Source organism: Scyliorhinus canicula, chromosome 11 (assembly GCF_902713615.1).
Source record: "Scyliorhinus canicula chromosome 11, sScyCan1.1, whole genome shotgun sequence".
In the NCBI taxonomy this organism is placed as follows: domain Eukaryota; kingdom Metazoa; phylum Chordata; class Chondrichthyes; order Carcharhiniformes; family Scyliorhinidae; genus Scyliorhinus; species Scyliorhinus canicula.
The window spans coordinates 98,895,139-98,921,846 of NC_052156.1; the positions used below are offsets into that span (position 1 = coordinate 98,895,139).

The following is a 26,708-nucleotide window of genomic DNA, read 5'->3' on the forward strand; positions in this document are numbered from 1 at the left end:
CTCATTAGCTACAGGTGAGATCCCAGAGGACTGGAGAATAGCTAATGTGGTACCGTTGTTCAGGAAAGGTAGCAGGAATAATCCTGGAAACTATAGGCCGATGAGCCTCACGTCAGTAGTAGGTAAATTATTGGAGAGAATTCTCGGGGGCAGGATTTATACCCATTTAGAAACAAATGGACTCATTAGCGATAGACAGCATGGTTTTGTGAAGGGGAGGTTGTGCCTCACTAACTTTAAAAAAAATTTAAAGTACCCAATTATTTTTTTTCCAATTAAGGGGCAATTTAGCGTGGCCAATCAATCTAACCTGCTCATATTTGGGCTGTGGGGGTGAAACCCACGCAGACATGGGGAGAATATGCAAACTCCACACGGACAGTGACCCAGGGTCGGGATTCGAATCTGGGTCCTCAATGTCGCATTTCCAGTGCTAACCATTGCGCCACATGCCGCCTTTGCCTCACTTACTTGATCGAGCTTTTTGAGGAGGTGACAAAGATGATGGATGAGAGGAGGGTGGTGGATGTTGTTTACATGGACTTCAGTAAAGCCTTTGACAAGGTGCCTCATGGCAGGCTGGTACGAAAGGTGAAGTCACATGGGATCAGAAGTGAGATGGTAAGATGGATATAGAACTGGCTCGGTCACAGAAGGCAAGGGTAGAAGGGTGTTTTTCTGAATGGAAGGTTGTGACCAGTGGCGTTCCACAGGGATCTGTGCTTGGGCCTCTGTTGTTTGTAGTGGACATAAACAATTTTGGAGGAAAATGTAGGTGGTCTGGTTTGCAAGTTTGCAGATGACACCAAGGTTGGTGGAATGGCAGATAGTGTTGAGGATTGTCAGAGGATACAGCAGGACATAGATAGGTTGGAGACTTAGGCTGAGAAATGGCAAATGGAGTTTAATCTCGACAAATGTGAGGTAATAAATTTTGGTAGGTCTAACATAGAGGGGAAATATACCGTAAATGGCAAAACTCTTAGGAATATAGAAAGTGACTGTGCAGGTCCACAGATCTTTGGAAGTGGCAACACAAATGGACAAGATAGTCAAGACGGCATACGGAATGCTTGCCTTCCTTGGACGGGGCATCGAGTATAAAAACTAGCAAGTCATGCTGCAGTTGTATAGAACCTTGATAATACTGCGCACAATTCTGGTCGCCACACTACCAGAAGTATGTGGAGGCTTTGGAGAGGGTGCAGAGGAGGCTTACCAAGATGGTACCTGGTCTGGAGGGTATTAGCTATGCGGAGAGGCTGAATAGACTCGGACTGTTTTCATTAGAATGACGGAGGTTGAGGGGTGATCTGATAGAGGTCTACAAGAATATGAGGGGCACGGATAGCGTGGATGGGCAGGCACTCTTTCCCAGGTTGGAGGGGGCAGTCACCAGGGGGCATAGGTTTAAGGTCCGTAGGGAAATGTTTAGAGATGAGCGAGGCAGGTTTTTACACAGAGGGTGGTGACTGCCTGGAATGTGTTGCCAGGGGAGGTTGTGGAAGCAGATATATTAATGGCGTTCAAAAGGCATCTTGACAAATACATGGATAGGATGGGTATCAAGGGATATGGCACTAGGAAGTGCTGAGGGGTTTGACCAAGGTTGGTATCATGACTGGACAGGCTTGGGGGCCGAAGGGCCTGTTCCTGTATTGTATTGTTCTTTGGAATCAACACTGCCAATGTCAACTCACTGTTTGCATTCACACCCTTAGGTCTGATGGATTTTAATTTCCACTTCAGAGACTTGAGCCCAAAATGGACTGACACTCCAGGTAATAGAGTGTGCTGTGCAGAGTCAGCTGACACTCCAGTGTAATAGTGTGCGCTGTGCAGAGGCAGCTGACATTCCAGTGTAATAGAGTGCGCTGTGCAGAGGCAGCTGACACTCCAGTGTAATAGTGTGCTGTGGAGAGTCAGCTGACACTCCAGTGTAATAGTGAGCCAGCCAGTTGCTTATCTTGTCCTGATGTCTGCACCATGGTTTGACATCCTCGGTGATGCTCCTGTGACTGGGCCATGCTCTGCAGCGCCTTGGCCATTCCCATCTGATTGTGGGACATGTACCGCAGAACCTCGTCAAGGTCAGCCTGGTACTGGGTCACAAATCCCAGCGAGGCGGACATTCTGCCCAGACCCTCAGCCATGGCCGTCACCGGCTACACAACGCCTTGGACACCTTCACTCATGGTGCCAATGTTGTGCTCCAGGCTCTCCACTGCGGTCACCACCCGAGCAGTGTTGCCCTCAGTGCGATGCATTGCCGGTGACATCTCCTGCACCCGCAGCCTCTGGGACTCCTCCAATCGGCTACGGGCCTGCTGGAGTGTCGCTGACATCTCCCTTTGAATGTCCCGGCCGCACCCCAATGTCTCCATCAGCTCTGGGAATTCCTGTTCCAGAGATTCAGCATCTGGCTGGGACCCAGCTGGGTCCTGGGATCAAGCAGACCTCTGACTGCGGTCTCATCTGTGAGTTCCTGCCTCCACCTGATATACATCATCAGCAATGTGGTGCTCACCAGATCTGTGTATCTGCGGCGGTGGAGCTGTGACGTGTCAATCATAGCATCCTCGGAGCTCTCCTCCGAGGTGGTTTCCTGGGAGGCAGGAGAGGGCACCACCCGGGATGGGCCGCCGGAGGATCTGTGGGAGACTGGGTAGTCAGTGGGAGGAATGGGTCAGTCAGTATGGCAATAACAACTCATGTTTGAGAGATCCTCCGTGTGGGGCCCGGTGGATTATCACCTTTGCGGCTTCCGCCAACCTCAGCGCTGATGACTGCTCTGTCCTCGGCCACCTCCAGGGCCCAGTTCTCGAAGCTGGCGAGGAACCGTATGTCCAGTATGCCTTCGCCAGTCTGGGCCCTCGACCGAAGGTTGTACGAGAGATTCTTCTGCGGACACACAGAAAATGCATCATTAGCCACACGCATGGTTCACAGTTGAAGGGAGAGGGGGTGAACTGAGGGTTTGGGGCTGTATGGAGAGTTGAGGTGGGGGGGGGGGGCGGGCATTGGTGTCAATGCACCCGTGCTGCCTGGTGTACGTCATTGACCTTCTTGCGGGACCGGAGGCCGGTCCTCCTGGTCATACTCCCAGAGCTTACGGCCGAGTCATATCTGGGGGATAGGCAATTATGATGCGATGAGGCAAGGCTTAGGATGCATCGGCTGGAGAAGAAAACTGCAGGGGATGGGCACAATAGAAATGTGGAGCATGTTCAAGGAACAGCTACTGCGTGTCCTTGATAAGTATGTACCTGTTAGGCAGGGAGGAAGTGGTCGAGCGAGGGAACTATGGATTACTAAAGCAGTTGAAACACTTGTCAAGAGGAAGAAGGAGGCTTATGTAAAGATGAGACGTGATGGCTCAGTTAGGGTGCTTGAGAGTTACAAGTTAGCTAGGAAGGCTCTAAAGAGAGAGCCAAGAAGAGCCAGGCGAGGACATGAGAAGTCTTTGGCAGGTAGGATCAAGGATAACCCTAAAGCTTTCTATAGATATGTCAGGAATAAAAGAATGACTAGGGTAAGAGTAGGGCCAGTCAAGGACAGTAGTGGGAAGTTGTGCGTGGAGTACGAGGAGATAGGAGAGGTGCTAAATGAGTATTTTTCGTCAGTATTCACACAGGAAAAAGACAAAGTTGTCGAGGAGAATACTGAGATACAGGCTACTAGACTAGAAGGGCTTGAGGTACATAAGGAGGAGGTGTTAGCGATTCTGGAAAGTGTGAAAATAGATAAATCCCCTGGGCCAGATGGGATTTATCCTAGGATTCTCTGGGAAGCTAGGGAGGAGATTGCTGAGCCTTTGGCTTTGATCTTTAAGTCATCTTTGTCTCTAGGAATAGTGCCAGAAGACTGGAGGGTAGCAAATGTTGTCCCCTTGTTCAAGAAGGGGAGTAGAGATAACCCCGGTAACTATAGACCTTGTCTTGGAAAGGTTTATAAGAGATAGGACGTATAATCATCTGGAAAGGGATAATTTGATTAGAGATAGTCAACATGGTTTTGTGAAGGGTAGGTCGTGCCTCACAAACCTTATTGAGTTCTTCGAAAAGGTGACCAAACAGGTGGATGAGGGTAAAGCAGTTGATGTGGTGTATATGGATTTCAGTAAAGCGTTTGATAAGGTTCCCCACGGTAGGCTATTGCAGAAAATACAGAGGCATGGGATTCAGGGTGATTTAGTAGTTTGGGTCAGAAATTAGAACATAGAACATAGAACAGTACAGCACAGAACAGGCCCTTCGGCCCTCAATGTTGTGCCGAGCCATGATCACCCTACTCAAACCCACATATCCACCCTATACCCGTAACCCAACAACCCCCCCTTAACCTTACTTTTATTAGGACACTACGGGCAATTTAGCATGGCCAATCCACCTAACCCGCACATCTTTGGACTGTGGGAGGAAACCGGAGCACCCGGAGGAAACCCACGCACACAGGGGGAGGACGTGCAGACTCCACACAGACAGTGACCCAGCCGGGAATCGAACCTGGGACCCTGGAGCTGTGAAGCATTTATGCTAACCACCATGCTACCCTGCTGCCCCACATTGGCTAGCTGATAGAAGACAAAGGGTGGTGGTGGATGGGAAATGTTCAGACTGGTGTCCAATTACTAGTGGTGTACCACAAGGATCTGTTTTGGGGCCGCTGCTGTTTGACATTTTTATAAATGACCTGGAGGAGGGTGTAGAAGGATGGGTGAATAAATTTGCAGATGACACTAAAGTCGGTGGAGTTGTGGACAGTGCAGAAGGATGTTACAAGTTACAGAGGGATTTAGATAAGCTGCAGAACTGGGCTGACAAGTGGCAAATGGAGTTTAATGCAGAAAAGTGTGAGGTGATTCATTTTGGAAGGGATAACAGAAAGACAAAGTACTGGGCTAATGGTAAGATTCTTGGTAGTGTGGACGAGCAGAGAGATCTCGGTGTCCATGTCCATAGATCCCTCAAAATTGCCACCCAGGTTGAGAGGGTTGTTAAGAAGGCGTACGGTGTGTTAGCTTTTATTGGTAGAGGAATTGAGTTTCGGAGCTATGAGGTCATGCTGCAGTTGTACAAAACTCTGGTGCGGCCGCATTTGGAGTATTGTGTGCAGTTCTGGTCGCCGCATTACAGGAAGGATGTGGAAGCATTGAAAAGGGTACAGAGATTTACCAGGATGTTGCCTGGTATGGAGGAAAGATCTTACGAGGAAAGGCTGAAGGACTTGAGGCTGTTTTCGCTAGAGAGAAGAAGGTTAAGAGGTGACTTAATTGAGGCATACAAGATGATCAGAGGATTAGATAGGGTGGACATTGAGAGCCTTTTTCCTCGGATGGTGATGTCCAGCACGAGGGGACATAGCTTTAAATTGAGGGGAGATAGATATAGGACAGATGTCAGAGGTAGATTCTTTACTCAGAGAGTAGTAAGGGTGTGGAATGCCCTGCCTGCAACAGTAGTGGACTCGGCAACACTAAACGCATTCAAATGGTCATTGGATAGGCATATGGACGATAAGGGAATAGTGTAGATGGGCTTTAGAGTGATTTTACAGGTCGGCGCAACATCAAGGGCCGAAGGGCCTGTACTGACATAGACATAGAATTTACAGTGCAGAAGGAGGCCATTCGACCCATCGAGTCTGCACCGGCTCCTGGAAAGAGCACCCTACCCAAGGTTAACACCTCCACCCTATCCCCATAACCCAGTAACCCCACCCAACACTAAGGGCAATTTTGGACACTAAGGGCAATTTATCATGGCCAATCCACCTAACCTGCACATCTTTGGACTGTGGGAGGAAACCGGAGCACCCGGAGGAAACCCACGCACACACGGGGAGGATGTGCAGACTCCACACAGACAGTGATCCAAGCCGGAATCGAACCTGGGACCCTGGAGCTGTGAAGCGATTGTGCTATCCACAATGCTACCATGCTGCGCTGTAATGTTCTATGTTCTATGCTCCACCTCGTTCCAGGTGGCACTGGGTGATCTGTGGCTCACATTCCGGGAACTTCGGGGGAACAGGCTACCTTCCTGGCCTCGACCGTAAATAGGAGTCTCCCCAGGTCCCGAATCTTGGTCCCAGTCTTCTCGGCGCCATGGCTCCCAGCTGACTGGGGTTGGCTGTTCAAGTGCTGCTCCACCTTGTTAGTGGAGGCTGGTGAGCCATCATTTGTGGCGAGAAGACCGTGGGGCCTCATTAAGTGGATTCATTAAGTATTATTGAATAGCGTTGCCGGCCTTGCTGGGCCAAGTGCTGGGAAGCTCGCGGGACTTCCCGTTCACTACACTTAGAATTCTTTCCAGAGTATCGTGCCCTTTCTCAATGCAGTGGCTGGCCCTATACCTTGTGCTTCGCTCCAGTTCAGAATACAAAAACCCTGTGTCCACCTCCACAGCTATAAATCCCACCACCAGCAGACAACAAACAGAACTCTCTTCCTAACAGAAGGCAATGTTTAGGAGAGACCCGCCCATCCCCACCCCAAGTCCTGGGGCGCGATTCTCCGCTCCCCATGCCGGGTGGGAGAATCGCGGGAGGGCCGGGCGAATCACGACACGCTGTCCTGGCACCCCCGCAATTCTCCCACCCCCCCCAAAATGGCGTGTCGCGTTTTGCGACACGCCGCTCGGAGAATCACCGCTCGTCGTTTTTCACGGCAACCGGCGATTCTCCGGCCCAGATGGGCCGAGCGGCCTGACGAACCCGACCGGTTCACGCTGGCGCCAACCACACCTGGTCGCTGCCGGCGTGAACATCCGCGACCGGTAAGTGTGGGGCCTGTGGGGGGCGGAGGGAGGAGCGAGCACCATGAGCATGTTCATGAGGTGACTGGCCCGCGATCGGTGCCCACCGATCGTCGGGCCGGCGTCTCTAAAAGACGCACTCTTTTCCCTCCGCCGCCCCGCAAGATTAAGGCGCCATGTCTTGCGGGGTAGCGGAGGGGAAGACGGCAACCACGCATGCGCGGGTTGGAGCCGGCCAACCTGTGCATGCGCGGCTGACGTCACTTAGGCGCCGACGGCCGCGTCATTCTCGGCGCGCTGCTTTGACGCAAGCGTCAAGGCCGGGCGTTCGGGATTCACGCACCGACGCTCCTAGCCCCCTGGGGGGGTGGGGGGGGGGGGGGGGCGGGGGGGCGCCGGAGTGAAACACGCCAGGTTTCACTCCGGCGTCGGCACTCAGTCTCCCGTTGGGAGAATCGTGCCCCTGGTGTTTTGTATTGTGCCCTTCTCCTGAGCTTGTGTGCAGCACGCATGCAAACGTTTGGTTTGTGCCACAATGCCTGTAACCGAAAGCTATGAGATTGGCATGGGCCTGTCTGCCATATTATAATCTGGCTTTGGCCTCTGCATGTGGCTCAGTGACATCCTGGACCTTGTCAGCTCCATGCCCTTTAACAATTAAAAAAACATTTCAGTCCTCCCTGTCTCCCACCACCATCTCCATTTTGTCATGCGAGGTTGTGTAGATTCAACTGAGGATGATAATCTGAGACACTGTCAACCCTGAGTATTGGAGAGACACTGTCGACGCTGGGTATTGGAAAGCCCTGCCTAAGTGGTCCAAACATCTGAACCTCATCTTTAGGAGAACAAACATCTGCTCAATCAGAGACCAAAAGGGTTTCCTGGCATTCTCGATTCTGCCGAGAACACAAATCCTATAGTTTATCCGACATTTGACCTCACGCCAAATTAACTTCCCTCACCCGCCACTCTTCCCATCGCTAACAGGACTGCAGGATTCCGCCATTACTGGCCGGAATTCCCTGTTCCGGAGTCCAAGTGCTCCCGTCAGCGGAGAAATGGTATTGGTCTCCGGTGGTGCTCGGAGTACATAGGTACTCCACTCCGTGACACTTGGAAAATTGCTTTTGGGCAATCGGGTTTTCCGTACCATTCCATTGGACACCGGGATTGCACTGCGACTGAGGGGATGGGATCTAATCTCTCGGACAGTTCCCACACCTCTGAGATTGTAGCGCCGACTTTAAAGGTACTCCGATCTCCATTACCTGTTGCAGCAGCATCCCCCCACCCTGGACCGCAGGTTGGGCACCACCTCACCCTAATGGTTGGCAACGCCCTCTGCCTCAGAAACCCCTACAGCCTCCCCAGACACCCCCTTCAGCTCCCACATCACAGCCCTCCCACCCCAAGATCCCCACCAGGCCTCCCCCTCAGGTAGTGATAACCTGGCACTTTGCAATCAGTGAGGAGGTGAGGTGGAAGGTATTCTCCCAAAAATAGTCGCCAGGGTGCTGAGGGGGGTCCTTCCTGGGAGGTGGGGGTCAGGGGGACTGGAGGGGCTCAGGTCAGAGGTCTTCCTTGGGATGGGCTCCTTTGGCTGCTTTCCCCACCTGCAGCCAGTAAGCCCATTGAACAATTAGTTTGTATCTAAAAGTTAAAGTTTTCCCAAAATAATGTGCAAATATGCTCATCTGTATCCCTGCACCATTGAGATAGTCAGTCATTATCTCATAAACACTCATCCCTTATAATTAAGAAAAAGTGTTCTCATCTGCACCCTTAAACTCTTTATAAACACTGGGCATGCGATCCAATGGTCACGCTACACTGGGTGGGATCACTTTTAGGTAAATCTGCATATTAGAGCGACACAGTTAGTTACATTCTAATGTGCACATTCCCGAGGAACTTGAGTCTGTAGGATTAGTTTCCTTTGCCTCAGAGACCTCGGGCGAGTGTCATTCAGCACTGGTCTCCACAAACGGAGACCAGATGGAATGGCAGTCGTGAAATTTTCCAGGCAATCGGAGGCCCCCAGTTGCATGCCCTATGTGGTGCCCTGGCACTTGGGCACACGGTCAGAGCCACCTTGGTGCATTTTTTGTGGGTGCGTGATTGTGCCGGGGTGTCCTGCCTGGGTGCTGAGGGCGGGGACTCTCCCATGATGTGTTTGGGTTGGGGGGGGAGGAAAAAAGAGACCGGGGATTGCTTAAAAATGGCACCCTAATCTCTTGCTACACTGGGGAGTTCCGGCGTTCCCTGTTGAGGTCCCTTATACAAAGAACAAAGAAAAGTACAGCGCAGGAACAGGCCCTTCGGCCCTCCAAGCCTGCGCCGACCATGTTGCCCATCTAAACTAAAATCTTCTACACTTCCGGGGTCCGTATCCCTCCATTCCCATCCTATTCATCTATTTGTCAAGATGCCCCTTAAACGTCACTATCGTCCCTGATTCCACCAGCGAGTTCCAGACACCCACTACCCTCTGTGTAAAAAAACTTACCTCGTACATCTCCTCTAAACCTTGCCCCTTGCACCTTAAACCTATGCCCCCTAGTAATTGACCCCTCTACCCGAGGAAAAAGTCTCTGACTTTCCACTCTGTCTACGCCCCTCATAATTTTCTACGCCCCTCAATCTCCTTCGTTCCAGTGAGAACAAACCAAGTTTATTCAACCTCTCCTCAAAGCTAATGCCCTCCATACCAGGCAACATCCTGGTAAATCTCTTCTGCACCCTCGCTAAAGCCTCCACATCCTTCTGGTAGTGTGGCGAGCAGAATTGAACACTATACTCCAAGTGTGGCCTAACTAAGGTTCCATACAGCTGCAACATGACTAGCCAATTTTTATACTCAATGCCCCGGCCAATGAAGGCAAGCATGCCGTATGCCTTCTTGACTACGTTCTCCACCTGTTTTGCCCCTTTCAGTGACCTGTGGACCTGTACACCAAGATCCCTCTGACTGTCAATACTCTTGAGGGTTCTGCCATTCACTGTACATTCCCTACCTGTATTAGACCTTCCAAAATGCATTACCTCACATTTGTCCGGATTAAACTCCATCTGCCATTCGCCACCCAAGTCACCAAAAGATTTAAATCCTGCTGTATCCTCTGACAGTCCTCATTGCTATCCGCAATTCCACCAACCTTTGTGCTGTCCGCAAACTTACTAATCAGACCAGTTACATTTTCCTCCAAATCATTTATATATACTATGAACAGCAAAGGTCCCAGCACTGATCCCTGAGGAACACCACTAGTCACAGCCCTCCAATCAGAAAAGCACCCTTCCATTGCTACTCTCTGCCTTCTATGACCGAGCCAGTTCTGTATCCACCTTGCCATCTCACCGCTGATCCCGGGTGACTTCACCTTTTGTACCAGTCTGCCATGAGGGACCTTGTCAAAGGCCTTACTGAAGTCCATATAGACAACATCCACTGCCCTATCTGCATCAGTCATCTCTGTGACCGCCTCGAAAAATTCTATCAAGTTAGTGAGACCCGACCTCCCCTCCGCCTCTCGCTAGTACGACCACTTGCTTCATTGGCTATTCTCCAGTCCTCCGGGATATCGCCTGAAGACAGTGAGGATCCAAATATTTCTGTCAAGGCCTCACCAATTTCCTCTTTTGCCTCCTTCAGTATTCTGGGGTAGATCCCATCAGGCCCTGGGGACTTATACACCGTAATATTTTTCAAGACGCCCAACACCTCGTCTTTTTGGATCTCAATGTGACCCAGGCTATCTACACAGCCTTTTCCAGACTCAACATCCACCAATTCCTTCTCTTTGGTGAATACCAAGTGATGCAAAGTATTCATTAAGTACCTCGCCCATTTCCTCTGGCTCCACACATAGATTCCCTTCTGTGTGCCAACCCTTTCCCTGGCTACCCGCTTGCTTTTTATGTATGTGTAAAAAGCCTTAGGATTTTCCTTAATCCTATTTGCCAATGACTTTTTGTGACCCCTTTTAGCCCTCCTGACTCCTTGCTTAAGTGCCTTCCTACTTTCCTTATATTCCACACAGGCTTCGGCTGTTCCCAGCCTTCTAGCCCTGACAAATGCCTCCTTTTTCTTTTTGACGAGGCCTACAATATCTCTCATTGTCCAAGGTTCACGAAATTTGCCATATTTATCCTTCTTCCTCACAGGAACATGCCGGTTCTGAATTCCTTTCAACTGACATTTGAAAGCCTCCCACATGTCAGATGTTGATTTATCCTCAAACATCCGCCCCAATTATGTTCTTCAGTTCCTGCCTAATATTGTAATAATTAGCCTTCCCCAATGCAGCACATTCACCCGTAGACCACTCTTATCCTTGTCCACCAGCACTTTAAAACTTAGTGAATTCTGGTCACTGTTCCCGAAATGCTCCCCTACTGAAACTTCTACCACCTGGCCGGGCTCATTCCTCAATACCAGGTCCAGAAGGTCCCCTTCCCTAGTTGGACTATCTACATATTGTTTTAAGAAGCCCTCCTGGATGCTCCTTACAAACTCTGTCCCATCCAAGCACTAAGAGAGTCCCAGTCAATATTGGGGAAGTTAAAGTCTCCCATCAAAACAACCCGGTTGCTTTTACTCCTTCCAAAATCTGTCTACCTATCTGCTCCTTTATTTCCCACTGGATGTTGGGAGGCCTGTAGTAAACCCCCAACATTGTGACTGCCCCCTTCTTAATCCTGATCTCTACCCATATAACCTCACTGCCCTCTGAGGTGTCCTCCCGTAGTACAGCTGTAATATTCTCCCTAACCAGTAGCGCAACTCCTCCATCCTTTTTACATCCCCCTCTATCCCGCCAGAAACATCTAAATCCTGGAACATTTAGCTGCCAATCCTGTCCTTCCCTCAACCAGGTCTCTGTAATGGCAACAACATCATAGTTCCAAGTACTAATCCAAGCTCTAAGTTCATCTGCCTTACCCACAGTACTTATGGCTTTAAAACATTTGCACTTCAGGCCATCAGTCCTGCTGTTTTCAGCAACATCTCCCTGTCTGCTCTTCCTCAGAGCCATAGTGGCCCTATTTCTGAGTTCTCAATTTTTTCACCTTCTGACCTATTGCTCCGGTACCCACCCCCCTGCCATACTAGTTTAAACCCTCCCGTGTGACACTAGCAAAGCTCACGGCCAGGATATTTATGCCTCTCCAGTTTAGATGGAACCCATCCTTCTTATACAGGCCACACCTACCCCGGAAGAGCTCCCAGTGGCCCAGATAACGGAAACCCTCCCTCCTACACCAGCTGTTTAGCTACATGTTTAGAATCATAGAATTTACAGTGCAGAAGGAGGCCATTCAGCCCATCGAGTCTGCACCGGCTCTTGGAAAGAGCACCCTACCCAAGGTCAACAACTCCACCCTATCCCCATAACCCAGTAACCCCACCCAACTCTAAGGGCAATTTCGAACTCTAAGGGCAATTTATCATGGCCAATCCACCTAACCTGCACATCTTTGGACTGTGGGAGGAAACCGGAGCACCCGGAGGAAGCCCACACACACACGGGGAGGATGTGCAGACTCCGCACAGACAGTGACCCAAGCCGGAATCGAACCTGGGACCCTGGAGCTGTGAAGCGATTGTGCTATCCACAATGCTACCGTGCTGCTCTATCTTCCTATTTCTAGCCTCACTGGCACGTGGCACAAAGAGTAATTCCGAGATTACAACCCTAGAGGTCCTGTCTTCTAACTTTCTGCGTAGCTTCCTGAACTCTTGCTGCAGGACCTCATCCCCCTTCCTGCCTATGTCGTTAGTACCAATATGTACAACGCCTGTTTGCCCTCCCCCTTCAGGATACCTGCTACACGTTCTGAGACATCCTGGACCCCGGCACCAGGGAGGCAACATACCATCCTGGAGTCTCTTTCACGTCCACAGAAGCGCCTATTTGTGCCCCTGACTATAGAGTCCCCTATGACTATTGCTCTTCTGCGCTTTGACCCTCCCTGCTGAACATCAGAGCCAGCCATGGTGCCACTGCTCTGGCTGCTGCTGTTTTCTCCTAATAGGCTATTCCCCCCGACAGTATCCAAAGGGGTAAACCTGTTCGAGAGGGGGACAACCACAGGGGATTCCTGCACTGACTGCCTGCCCCTTCTGGTGGTCACCCATCTCTCTGCCTGCACCTTGGGTGTGACCACATCTATATAACTGGTATCTATGACGCTTTCCGCCACCTGCATGCTCCTAAGTGCATCCAACTTAGTATGTGAGAAGCCCCAGTTGGGTGCACTTTCTGCAGATTAAGCCATCCAGGACGCTGCAAGCCTCCCGGACCTGCCATATCTCACAGTCAGAGCATTGCACCCCTATGATTGACATTGTGTTAACTAATTAGTAAATTAAATTAAAAAATAAATTGAAACAAAAGTTACTGTTAACTATATGTTCCCTAGCACTCGATTTCTACTATGAATGTAGATGCTAAATACAGTCCTCTCCGATCTCTGGCTTAGATACCCCTCTTAATTATGATTAAGTAATTAATTAATTATGTTTAATTAGTTTAACCAAGTTTAATTTTTAAATTTAGTGCAGCTTCCCTACCAGCCAATCAGGTCACAGTTTCCCTGTGATGTCACTTTTCAATCCCCCCCCCCCCTCCAGTCGGATCACTCAGAATAGCAGAATACCTATAACTTACCTGTTCCCAAGCTGCTCCCCGGCTCTCTCTCCCGCTCCCGAAAATGAAGGCGCTGGAACCTGGGGGTGAGATTTTATATCACCTACCTTCCCAGGGTGCTCCCTGCTTCCCGGAATGCACTCAGGATCTCTCCCTGCAGATTACCAGTTACAAAGCCAAACAAAGGGAACAGAACATAAAGGGAAACAGCACCCCGTCCCACTCCACGCGAAATTACCACACTGCCCAAATTCCAATACCCACAAGTTGCGTTGTATAGCCATGTATTTCTGAGCACTGCGAGCGGCAGGAAACACATGGCCAAAATCGCTATGGGACTTTGTTAGCATTTGGTTGAATCAAGCCCTCTGTCAGCATGCCAAGATTTAAAGGTCTGTGAGATGAAGGTGAAAGTTGTGCCTTTAAAGTGGTGGAAACCTTTGAAGTGGTTTTCACACTGTCAATTTAATTACCTTTTGAAGTACTGAAGACAGTGTGTATGGGCTAGGAGACTGAATGCTTTGTACTGGATTGTTTACATTGAAATTCACACTCCACTGCCTGCTAAAAACATTGTGATCGACAGCATTCTCGAACTGCAATTTTTTTTAATGAGTCTTCCTCTTTGTTCTCGAGTGCTTCATAGAAAGTGAAGGGGCAGCCCCCACAGTGGTTCTTTCCTTGGGAACAATGAGGCAGGCTCTAAATTTAAGTAATTAAGATATGAGGGAAAATTCCTGAAACTCAGTCTTTTCTCTGTTGAGATAGGATCTGATAGAAATGTTTGAAATGGTAAAAATGGATCCACAAGAGTTTTACGATGTTCACAGAACTAAAGCAAAGGGGATTAACAGAAGTCAGTGGAAAATGCAGGACAGTACAGTGGCACAGTGATTAGCACTGCTGCCTCAGAGTGCCAGGGACCCTGGTTCAATTTGGTGTCTGTGTGGAGTTTGCACTTTCTCCCGTGTCAGTGTGGGTTTCCTCCAGGCCCTCTGGTTTCCTCCAAAGATGTGCAGGTTAGGTGGATTAGCCATACTAAATTGCCCTTAGTATCCAAAAGATTAGGAGGGGCTACGGGGATGGGATGGGGGCGTGGGCCTAGGTAGGTTGCTATTTCCAAGGGTCAATGCAGACTTGATGGGCCAAATGGTCTCCTTCTGCACTGTAGGGTTTCTATGATTTTCATGACTGAATAGGTGATTAGTTTGTGCAACAGGGAACCAGCAAGGATGGTGGAAAAATAAATTTTGATGGGATTACGAAGGACCTGGACAGATTATAGTTAAGTAATAGGATTCATAGTGGTTAGCACAATTGCTTCACAGCTCCAGGGTCCCAGGTGTGATTCCCGGCTTGGGTCACTGTCTGTGTGGAGTCTGCACGTTCTCCCCGTGTGTGCGTGGGTTTCCTCCGGGTGCTCCGGTTTCCTCCCACAGTCCAAAGATGTGCAGGTTAGGTGGATTGGCCATGCTAAATTGCCTTTAGTGTCCAAAATTGCCCTTAGTGTTGGGTGGGGTTGCTGGGTTATGGGGATAGAGTGGAGGTGTGGACTTGGGTAGGGTGCTCTTTCCAAGACCCGGTGCAGACTCGATGGGCTGAATGGCCTCCTTCTGCACTGTAAATTCTATGATTACTATGTAGCAAAAACCTCCTTTTGTTGCAACTGGAGATGAACGTGTCATTTCTCACCTGGTAGGGTATGTATGTGTCATACTGAGGGAACATGAATAAGTGTGCCCAATGTTGATTACATATCAGGCTGATATCTGGAAGGTGAATGAATAAATGGGGCTAAGATCATTTCATCAGTGGCCATGTAATATAAAAATTACGCTAACTGAAGTGAGTTGCAGGTGGAGAGTTACAGAGCGAGAATGACGTGCTTGTTTTGTCGTGCATATTTAGAAACTGTCTCTTACTGGTGGCGCTGGCATGTCATAATCCTGGTCAGTCACATCGAACTCGAAGCCCAGATGATCTATGGGTATTCGATATTTCCTTGCGTAGTTCTGGAGAGCACCTGTTAGGAAGCTCTGAGTGAAGTATAACCCAGAGATCCAGAAGACTATTGGGGTTCCTTTATCAATCCAACTCTGAAATACATTAAACAAAAGAAAAATTTAAAACATATATAAAACAACATCTAGTTTTATGGCCACAGAGACATCTGCCACTTATTTTCCAGTTTTGCTTCCACTGAGCAGAAATCTTCATTAACACATTTACTATCTAACCCTTATGGCACGATCAGCAGCTTCTTCAGTCCTTAATGGCACCATTAACACCCCCTTTGTCTTTATGCCCATGACATCATTGTCAATTCCTTGGCTCCAACCCATCCCTGACCTTCTGTTCTGCCCCACCTCCCTCTATGACAACGTCATTCATTATGGAGGTGATTTTGCAGTCGCATTCGCCAAGAGTATAAACAGAGACATGGGACACAACATCACGTGAGGGTCGGGAAATATGATTCTTGGCGGCAAGATCCTGATTTTCGCAGACACCTGCCGGTGATAAAGAAGAATTAAGAACAATACAGTACAGGAACAGGCCCTTCGGCACTCCAAGCCTGTACTGGTCATGATACAGCCGGGAGATTGAAAACAGCGCGAGAGGAGAGACAGTCGGGGGAGTGAAAACAGCGCGAGAGGAGAGACAGTCGAGAGAGTGAAAACAGCGCGAGAGGAGAGACAGTCGGGAGAGTGAAAACAGCGCGAGAGGAGAGACAGCCGGGAGAGTGAAAACAGCGCGAGAGGAGAGACAGTCGGGAGAGTGAAAACAGCGCGAGAGGAGAGGCAGCCGGGAGAGTGAAAACAGCGCGAGGGGAGAGGCAGTGGGGAGAGTGAAAACAGCGCGAGAGGAGGGACAGTCGGGAGATTGAAAACAGCGCGAGAGGAGGGACAGCCGGGAGAGAGAAAACAGCGCGAGGGGAGAGACAGTCGGGAGAGTGAAAACAGCGCGAGAGGAGGGACAGTCGGGAGATTGAAAACAGCGCGAGGGGAGAGACAGTCGGGAAAGTGAAAACAGCGCGAGAGGAGAGACAGCCGGGAGAGTGAAAACAGCGCGAGAGGAGAGACATTCGGGAGAGTGAAAACAGCGCGAGAGGAGAGACAGTCGGGAGAGTGAAAACAGCGCGAGAGGAGAGACAGTCGGGAGAGTGAAAACAGCGCGAGAGGAGAGACAGTCGGGAGAGTGAAAACAGCACGAGAGGAGAGACAGTCGGGAGAGTGAAAACAGCGTGAGAGGAGAGACAGTCGGGACATTGAAAACAGAGCAAGAGGAGATACAGCCAAGGGAGTGAAAACAGCGCAAGGGGAGAGACAGTCGGGAGAGTGAAAACAGCGCGAGAGGAGAGACAGCCGGGACATTGAAAACAGCGCGAGAGGAGAGACAGCCGGGAGAGTGAAAACAGCGCGATTGGAGAGACAGCCGGGGAGTGAAAACAGCGCGAGGGGAGAGACAGTCGGGAGAGTGAAAACAGCGCGAGAGGAGAGACAGCCGGGAGACGCAGTGGTTGCTGTTTAAGTGTTTTATTTTTACCCATATTTAAGTTGGGCGGTGGGGGACCTGTAGTGTCCCCCACCCTTCCACCCCCTCTAATCTAAGGGGGTGAGTGGATGAACTTCGGATCATTCGGGAGGCAGAGGTGGTCATAGATAGTAGCTTCAGTGATGTAGTTACTCCGAAGAATGAAGATGAATAGGTGACGGTGAGAGGGCTGCGGGAAGCAGTCAGTAGAGGGATGCCCTGTGGTTGTTCCCCTTAGTAACAAGTATACCGCTTTGGATACTGGTGGTGGGGGGACGTACCAGGGGTAAGCCACGGTGACCGGATATCCAGCACTGAGTCCGTCCCTGTGGCTCAGAAGGGAAGGGGGGAGAGCAGGAGAGCAATAGTTATTGGGGAGTCGATAGTTAGACTGAAAGTTAGACGGTTCTCTGGCAACAAAGGAGACTCACAGATGGTGTGTTGCCTCCCCGGTGCCAGGGTCCGTGACGTCTCGGACCGCGTTTTCAGAATCCTTAAGGGGGATGGGGAACAGTCACAAGACGTGGTACACATCGGTACCAACAACATAGGTAAGAGAAGGGAAGGGGAGTTAAAACAGGAATTTAGGGAGCTAGGGCGGAAGCCGAGAGCCAGGACAAACTATGTTGTATCTCTGGTTTGTTGCCAGTGCCACGTGCTAGCGAGTTGAGGAACAGAGAGAGAGTGCAGATAAACACGTGGCTGCAGGGATGGTGTAGGAGGGAGGGTTTCAGTTACATAGATAATTGGAGCACATTCTGGGTAAGGTGGGACCTCTACAAACAGGACGGTTTGTACCGGAACCAGAGGGCCACCAATGTCCTGGGAGGGAAATTTGCTACGGCTCTTCGGGGGGGGGGGGGGGGGGGTTTAAACTAATTTGTCAGGGGGATGGGAAAACGAGCTGTAGTCCAGAGGCCAGTGTTGAGAGTAGTGAGGTACTGAGGAGGGTATAAGGATCGCAGGAGTGTACCGGAAGACAGAAAGGTAGGTTGAAGTGTGTCTACTTTAATGCAAGGAGCATCTGGAATAAGGTAGGTGAACTTGGAGCGTGGATTGGTACTTGGGACTACGATGTTGTGGCCATTACGGAGACATGGTTAGAACAGGGACAGGAATGGTTGTTGGAAGTTCCGGGGTATAGATATTTCAGTAAGAGTAGGGAAGGTGGTAAAAGAGGTGGAGAATAGCATTGTTAATCAAGGATAGTTTAACGGCTGCAGAAAAGCAGTTTGAGGGGGATCTGCCTACTGAGGTAATATGGGCCGAAGTTAGAAATAGGAAAAGAACGGTCACATTGTTAGGAGTTTTCTATAGGCCCCCAGATGTGGAGGAAGAAATTGCAAAACAGATTATGGATAGGTGTGGAGGTCTCAGGGTAGTTGTCATGGGTGACTTTAACTTTCCAAATATTGATTGGAACCTCTATAGTTCGAACAGTTCGGATGGGGCAGTTTTTGTACAGTGTGTGCAGGAGGGTTTCCTGACACAATGGGCGGGATTCTCCGTAGCCCTTCGTAACGCGGGTTGCCTGCGAGAAAAATCGGTGTTAATGACTCCGGCGTAGGGGCCTTCTTTAAGGCCGCTATTCTCCGTTCCCGGAGGGGCTAGCAGCTGACTGACGCGATACGCGTCAGTTTCTCCAGCTGCGGAAGTGGTGAGACCCGGCGTTTTTTGGAGGATAAGGAGGAGAGAGACAGGGGGGGGGTGTGTGTGTTCCGGCATTTGGGGGGGGGTGTGTTCCGGCATTTGGGGGGGGGGGGGGGGTGTTCCGGCATTTGGGGGGGGGGGGTGTTCCGGCATTTGGGGGGGGGGGGGGTGTGTTCCGGCATTTGGGGTGTGGGGGGGGTGTGTTCCGGCATTTGGGGGGGGGGGGGTGTGTTCCGGCATTTGGGGGGGGGGGGTGTGTTCCGGCATTTGGGGGGGGGGGTGTGTTCCGGCATTTGGGGGGGCGACGGATGCCCGGGGCCAACGCACCGTCGCCCCCCCCTCTGTACGCCGCTGCCCCCTACCCCAACCCCCCCCTCACCACCCCTACCTCAACCCCCCCCCTCACCACCCCTACCTCAACCCCCCTCACCACCCCTACCTCCCTCCTCACCACCCCTACCTCCCTCCCCCCCCCCCTCACCGCCGGGTGCCCCCCCCTCACCGCCGGGTCCCCCCCCCCCTCAACGCCGGGTCCCCCCCCCCCCTCAACGCCGGGTCCCCCCCCCTCAACGCCGGGCCCCCCCCCCTCAACGCCGGGCCCCCCCCCCTCAACGCCGGGTCCCCCCCCCCTCAACGCCGGGTCCCCCCCCCCTCAACGCCGGGTCCCCCCCCCCTCAACGCCGGGTCCCCCCCCCTCAACGCCGGGCCCCCCCCTCAACGCCGGGTCCCCCCCCCCTCAACGCCGGGTCCCCCCCCTCTCAACGCCGGGTCCCCCCCCCCCTCAACGCCGGGTCCCCCCCCCCTCAACGCCAGGTCCCCCCCCCCCCAACGCCGGGTCCCCCCCCCCCCCTCAACGCCGGGTCCCCCCCCCCTCAACGCCGGGTCCCCCCCCCCCCTCAACGCCGGGTCCCCCCCCCTCAACGCCGGGCCCCCCCCCTCAACGCCGGGCCCCCCCCCTCAACGCCGGGCCCCCCCCCCCTCAACGCCGGGCCCCCCCCCCCTCAACGCCGGGCCCCCCCCCCTCAACGCCGGGCCCCCCCCCCTCAACGCCGGGCCCCCCCCCCCTCAACGCCGGCCCCCCCCCCCCTCAACGCCGGGTCCCCCCCCTCAACGCCGGGTCCCCCCCCCTCAATGCCGGTACCCACACCCCCGTCCCCCTCCCTCTGAAGGCCGGTACCCACACCCCCCCTCTCTCCTCCCCCCCCCCCCCTCTCCTCCTCCCCCCCCTCTCTCCTCCTCCCCCCCCTCTCTCCTCCTCCCCCCCCTCTCTCCTCCTCCCCCCCCTCTCTCCTCCTCCTCCCCCCCTCTCTCCTCCACCCCCCCCTCTCCTCCTCCCCCCCCACCCTCTCTCCTCCTCCCCCCCCACCCTCTCTCCTCCTCCCCCCCACCCTCTCTCCTCCTCCCCCCCCACCCTCTCTCCTCCTCCCCCCCACCCTCTCTCCTCCTCCCCCCCACCCTCTCTCCTCCTCCCCCCCACCCTCTCTCCTCCTCCCCCCCCCCCCTCTCTCCTCCTCCCCCCCACCCTCTCTCCTCCTCCCCCCCTCTCTCCTCCTTCCTCTGTTAGTGGGGGGGGGGGGGTGCGGCGTTGGAGGGGGGTAGGGGTGGTGAAGGGGGTAGGGGTGGTGAAGGGAGGGGGTTGGGGTAGGGGCAGCTGCGTGCAGAGGGGGGGCGACGGTGCGTTGGCCCCGGGCATCCGTCGCCCCCCTCCTCTGCACGCCGCTGCCCCTACCCCAACCCCCTCCCCTCACCACCCCTACCCCCTTCACCACCCCTACCCCACTCCAACGCCGCACCCACCTCCCACTAACGCCGCACCCCCCCCCCCCACTAACGGAGGAAGGAAGGGGGGAAGGAGGAAGGAAGGGGGGGAGGAGGGGGGAGGAGGAAGGAAGGGGGGAAGGAGGAAGGAAGGGGGGGAGGAGGAAGGAAGGGGGGGGAGGAGGAGAGAGGGGGGGGTGTGGGTACCGGCCTTCAGAGGGAGGGGGACGGGGTGTGGGTTGCGGCGTTGAGGGTGGGGGGTTGCGGCGTTGAGGAGGGGGGGGGGGGAACCCGGCGTTGAGGGGGGGGGGGAACCCGGCGTTGAGGGGGGGGGGGACCCGGCGTTGAGGGGGGGGAGACCCGGCGTTGAGGGGGGGGGGGAGACCCGGCGTTGAGGGGGGGGGGGGGCGGTTGCGGCGTTGCGAGAGATGGGGGGCGGCGTTGGAGGGGGGTAGGGGTGGTGGGTAGGGGTGGTGGGGAGGGGGGTAGGGGCGTTGGAGGGAGGTAGGGGTGGTGAGGGTAGGGGGCAGCGGCGTACAGAGGGGGGGGGCGTTGGCCCCGGGCATCCGTCGCCCCCCCCCTCTCTGCCCGCCGCTGCCCCCAAACCCCCCCGATGCCGCAACCCACCCACCCCCCCGATGGCCGCAACCCACCCCCCCGATGGCCGCAACCCACCCCCCCGATGGCCGCAACCCACCCCCCCGATGGCCGCAACCCCCCCGATGGCCGCAACCCACCCCCCCGATGGCCGCAACCCCCCGATGGCCGCAACCCACCCCCCCCCCCCGATGGCCGCAACCCCCCCGATGGCCGCAACCCCCCGATGGCCGCAACCCACCCCCCCGATGGCCGCAACCCCCCGATGGCCGCAACGCAACCCCCCGATGGCCGCAACGCAACCCCCCGATGGCCGCAACCCCCCGATGGCCGCAACGCAACCCCCCGATGGCCGCAACCCACTCCCCCGATGCCGCAACCCACTCCCCCGATGCCGCAACCCACTCCCCCGATGGCCGCAACCCACCCCCCCCCCCATGCCGCAACCCACCCCCCCCCCCATGCCGCAACCCACCCCCCCCCCCCCATGCCGCAACCCACCCCCGATACTGAACGGCGTCAACCATCATCAATGGTTGACGCCGTTTTAAATCAACTGTGATTTTCGCCGACGTGACCCGTGGCCACGTCGGCGGGACTTCGGCCCATCCGGGCCGGAGATTTAAGGTCAGTGCAAATAAAATGAAATCCCGCCGGCGCCAGCTGTTTTCACAGGCTGCCGACGGGATTTGCACAACGCCGGTTTTTTACCGGCGGGAGAATTCGAAAACCTGCGGGAGCGGAAATAACGCCGCTTCCCGCCAATTCTCCGACCCTGCGTGGGGTCGGAGAATCCCGCCCAATATGTGGATAGGCCGACAAGAGGTGGGGCCACATTGGATTTGGTACTGGGTAATGAACCGGGCCAAGTGTTAGATTTGTTTGTGGGAGAGCACTTTGGAGATAGTGACCACAATTCGGTGGCTTTCACTATTGCAATGGAGAGGATAGGGCCATACGGCAGGGCAAGGTTTATAATTGGGGGAGGGGTAATTATGATGCGATTAGGCAAGAATTAGGGAGCATACGTTGGGAACAGAAACTGTCAGGGAAAGGGACAAATGAAAAGGAACAAATACTGCGTGTCCTTGATAGGTATGTCCCTGTCAGGCAGGGAGGAAATGGCTGTGTGAGGGAACCACGGTTCACAAAAGAGATTGAATGTCTTGTCAAGAGGAAAAAGGAAGCATATGTAAGGATGAGAAACAAGGTTCAGTTGGGTCGCTTGAGGGTTACAAGGTAGCAAGGAATGAGCTAAAAAAAAAAGGGCTTAGGAGAGTGAAGAGGGGGCATGAGAAGTCCTTGGCGGGTCGGATCAAGGAAAACCGCAAGGCTTTTTACTCTCATGTGAGAAATAAAAGAATGACCAGGGTGAGGTTAGGGTCGGATGAGGATGAGAGTGTGATACAGGCGGTTGGCTGGAGGAGGTAGATGTTCTGAGGGAAGATGTATTCGCAATTTTGAAAAACCTGAGGGTCGACAAGTCCCCTGGTCCAGATGAGATATATCCAAGGATTCTTTGGGAGGCAAGGGATGAGATTGCAGAGCCTTTGGCTTTGATCTTTGGGTCCTCACTGTCCACGGGGATAGTGCCAGAGGACTGGAGAGTGGCGAATGTTGTTCCTCTGTTCAAGAAAGGGAGTAGGAATGACACTAGTAATTATAGACCGGCTAGTCTTACCTCGGTGGTCGGTAAGTTAATGGAAAGGGTCCTGAGGGATAGGATTAATGACCATTTGGAAAGATGCAGCTTAATCCGGGATAGTCAACACGGATTCGTGAAGGGTACATCTTGCCTCACAAATTTGATTGAATTCTTTGAGGAGGTAACTAAGTGTGTAGATGAAGGTAGAGCAGTTGATGTCGTATACATGGATTTTAGTGAGGCGTTTGATAAGGTTCCTCATGGTCGGTTCATGAAGAAAGTAAGGAGGTGTGGGATAGAGGGAAATTTGGCCAATTGGATAAGTAACTGGCTATCTCATAGAAGACAGAGGGTGGTGGTGGATGGAAAATTTTCAGACTGGAGACCAGTTACCAGCGGTGTACCAGAGGGATCAGTGCTGGGTCCTCTGCTATTTGTGATTTTTATCAATGACTTGGAGGAGGGGGCTGAAGGGTGGGTCAGTAAATTTGCTGATGACACCAAGTTTGGTGGAGTAGTGGATGAGGTGGTGGGCTGCTGTAGGCTGCAAAGGGACATTGATAGGATGCAGGGCTGGGCCGATAAATGGCAGATGGAGTTTAACCCTGATAAGTGCGAGGTGATTCATTTTGGTAGAAAAAATTTGAATGTGGATTAGAGTCAACGGCAGGGTTCTGAGGAATGTGGAGGAACAGAGAGATCTTGGGGTTCATGTCCATAGATCTCTGAAGGTTGCCACTCAAGTGGATAGAGCCGTGAAGAAGGCCTATAGTGTGTTTGCGTTTATTAACAGCGGGCTTGAGTTTAAGAGCCGTGGGGTTATGCTGCAACTGTACAGGAACCTGGTGAGACCACATTTGGAGTATAGTGTTCCGTTCTGGTCACCTCATTATCGGAAGGATGTGGAAGCATTGGAAAGGGTGCAAAGGAGATTTACCAGGATGCTGCCTGGATTGGAGGGTAGGTCTTATGAGGAAAGTTTGAGGGAGCTAGGGATTTTCTCATTGGAGCGAAGGAGGATGAGAGGTGACTTAATAGAGGTTTCTAAGATGATGAGGAGGACAGATAGAGTGGACGTTCAGTGACTACTTCCTCAGGTGGATGTAGCTGTTACAAGGGGGCATAACTATAAGGTTTGGGGTGGGAGATATAGGAGGGATGTCCGAGGTAGGTTCTTTACCTCGGTGGTTAGAGAGTGGAATGGACTGCCTGCTGTGATAGTGGAGTCGGACACTTTAGGAGCTTTCAAGTGGTTATTGGATAGGCACATGGAGCACACCAGAATGACAGGGAGTGGGATAGCTTGATCTTGGTTTCGGACAAAGCTCGGCACAACATCAAGGGCCGAAATGCCTGTTCTGTGCTGTACTGTTCAGCACGGTAGCATGGTGGTTAGCATAAATGCTTCACAGCTCCAGGGTCCCAGGTTCGATTCCCGGCTGGGTCACTGTCTGTGTGGAGTCTGCACGTCGTCCCCGTGTGTGCGTGGGTTTCCTCCGGGTGCTCCGGTTTCCTCCCACAGTCCAAAGATGTGAGGGTTAGGTGGATTGGCCATGCTAAATTGCCCGTAGTGTCCTAAAAAGTAAGGTTAATGGGGGGATTGTTGGGTTACGGGTATAGGGTGGATACGTGGGTTTGAGTAGGGTGATCATTGCTCGGCACAACATCGAGGGCCGAAGGGCCTGTTCTGTGCTGTACTGTTCTATGTTCTATGATATCAACCTTTGCCAAAACCCTCAGTACTTCCTAATGTCGTATCCCTCTGTACCCATCCTATCCATCTTTGTCAAGATGCCTTTTGAACGCTGTTAATTTATCTGCATCCACAACCTCCCCTGGCAACACGTTCCAGGCACTCACCACCCTCTGTGTAAAAAAACCTGACTCACACATCTCCTCTGAACTTTGCCCCACGGACCTTAAACATATGCCCCCAGTAATTGATTCCTCCACCCTGGGAAAGAGTGCCTGCCCATCCACTCTATCCAATACGCAGCCCTTTGCATATCTGCTCCGCTGCCTAGCATCCAGCGATCCCAGCCACGGCGAAGAAGCACCCGTTCCATACAGCAGGCCATGCCAGACTCCGACAGCCCCGCAGATCCTGAGGCTGAGTGCCTCAAATCCCCATACCGGGTGGGCATCATTACGAAGCATGGGCTGCCTTTCTCCAAGATAGTGAAGCACCTCCTGATCCTCAGCGTGGATCCCGACGATGAGTGGTGCGCTGTCCTCACAGTTAACAAGGCTCGCATCCGGTTCAAACTGGACACCGGCGCATCGGCGAACCTCATCTCGAAATCCGATCTCGACACCATCCGCGTCAAATCAAGTATTCTTCCACCAGCCTGCCAGCTCCTTGACTACAATGGCAATGCCATAGCTGCCAGTGGCTCATGCCAACTCGGAGTGTCCAATAAGTCAATGAAAGCGACACTGCGGTTTGAGATCGTCGGACCTGACAGAGCTTCCCTGCTCAGTGCTCGGGCCTGCAAACTCCTGATCCTGGTTCAGCAAGTCCACACCATGTCATCATCACAGGCGACGGCCTCACTTGATGAAAACTTCCAGGCTGATATGGATGACATCATCACGCAGTACCATAGCATGTTCGACGGAATGGGCACGCTCCCATACCGATACAAAATCCTGCTCAAACCGAACGCCACCCCTGTAATTCACGCACCACGTCGGGTGCCGGCACCCCTCAAGGATTGCCTCAAGCAGCAATTACAGGACCTCCAGGACCAGGGCATCATACCAAAGGTCACAGAACCCACAGACTGGGTCAGCTGCATGGTCTACGTCAAGAAGCCGTCAGGGGAGCTTCGGATCTGCATCGACCCCAAGGTTCTAAACTGCAACATCATGAGGGAACATTACCCGATACCAAAACGTGAAGAGTTGACCAGTGAGATGGCTCATGCCAAATTCTTTACGAAGATGGACGCCTCCAAGGGATTCTGGCAAATACAGCTGGACGCATCCAGTCGCAAGCTGTGCACATTCAATACCCCATTCGGTCGCTACTGCTACAACCGGATGCCTTTTGGCATCATCTCTGCCTCAGAGGTATTTCACCGCATCATGGAACAGATGATGGAGGGTATCGAGGGGGTGCGAGTGTATGTTGACGATGTCATCATCTGATTCACCACTCCCCAAGAACACATCGCTTGCCTCAAACAGGTATTCCAGAGAATCCATGAGCACAGTCTCCAACTCAACAAGGCCAAGTGCAGAAAGTAAGGAGGCAGAAAGTAAGGAGGCATGGGATAGTGGGAAATTTGGCCAGTTGGATAACAAACTGGCTAACCGATAGAAGACAGAGAGTTGTGGTGGATGGCAAATATTCAGCCTGGAGCCCAGTTATCAGTGGCGTACCGCAGGGATCAGTTCTGGGTCCTCTGCTATTTGTGATTTTCATTAACGACTTGGATGAGGGAGTTGAAGGGTGGGTCAGTAAATTTGCAGATGATACGAAGATTGGTGGAGTTGTGGATAGTGAGGAGGGCTGTTGTCGGCTTCAAAGAGACATAGATAGAATGCAGAGCTGGGCTGAGAAGTGGCAGATGGAGTTTAACCCTGACAAGTGTGAGGTTGTCCATTTTGGAAGGACAAATCTGAATGCGGAATACAGGGTTAATGGTAGGGTTCTTGGCAATGTGGAGGAGCAGAGAGATCTTGGGGTCTATGTTCATTGTTCTTTGAAAGTTGCCACTCAAGTGGATAGAGCTGTGAAGAAGGCCTATGGTGTGCTAGCGTTCATTAGCAGAGGGATTGAATTTAAGAGCCGTGAGGTGATGATGCAGCTGTACAAAACCTTGGTCAGGCCACATTTGGAGTACTGTGTGCAGTTCTGGTCACCTCATTTTAGGAAGGATGTGGAAGCTTTGGAAAAGGTGCAAAGGAGATTTACCAGGATGTTGCCTGGAATGGAGAGTAGGTCATACGAGGAAAGATTGAGGGTGTTAGGCCTTTTCTCATTAGAACGGAGAAGGATGAGGGGCGACTTGATAGAGGTTTATAAGATGATCAGGGGAATAGATAGAGTAGACAGTCAGAGACTTTTTCCCCGGGTGGAACACACCATTACAAGGGGACATAAATTTAAGA

At 52.7% G+C, this 26,708-nt stretch overlaps 1 protein-coding gene across 1 annotated transcript in view; it reads right to left on the bottom strand.

The window, feature by feature from the left end:
• Positions 1-26,708, bottom strand: part of LOC119973221 (dynein heavy chain 3, axonemal-like) — a 714,697-nt gene that overhangs the window by 26,214 nt on the left and 661,775 nt on the right. Inside the window, exon 66 of the mRNA XM_038810887.1 lies at positions 15,331-15,504. Within this exon, the coding sequence (XP_038666815.1) occupies positions 15,331-15,504 (174 nt within the window). The remainder of the gene's footprint in view (positions 1-15,330; positions 15,505-26,708) is intronic.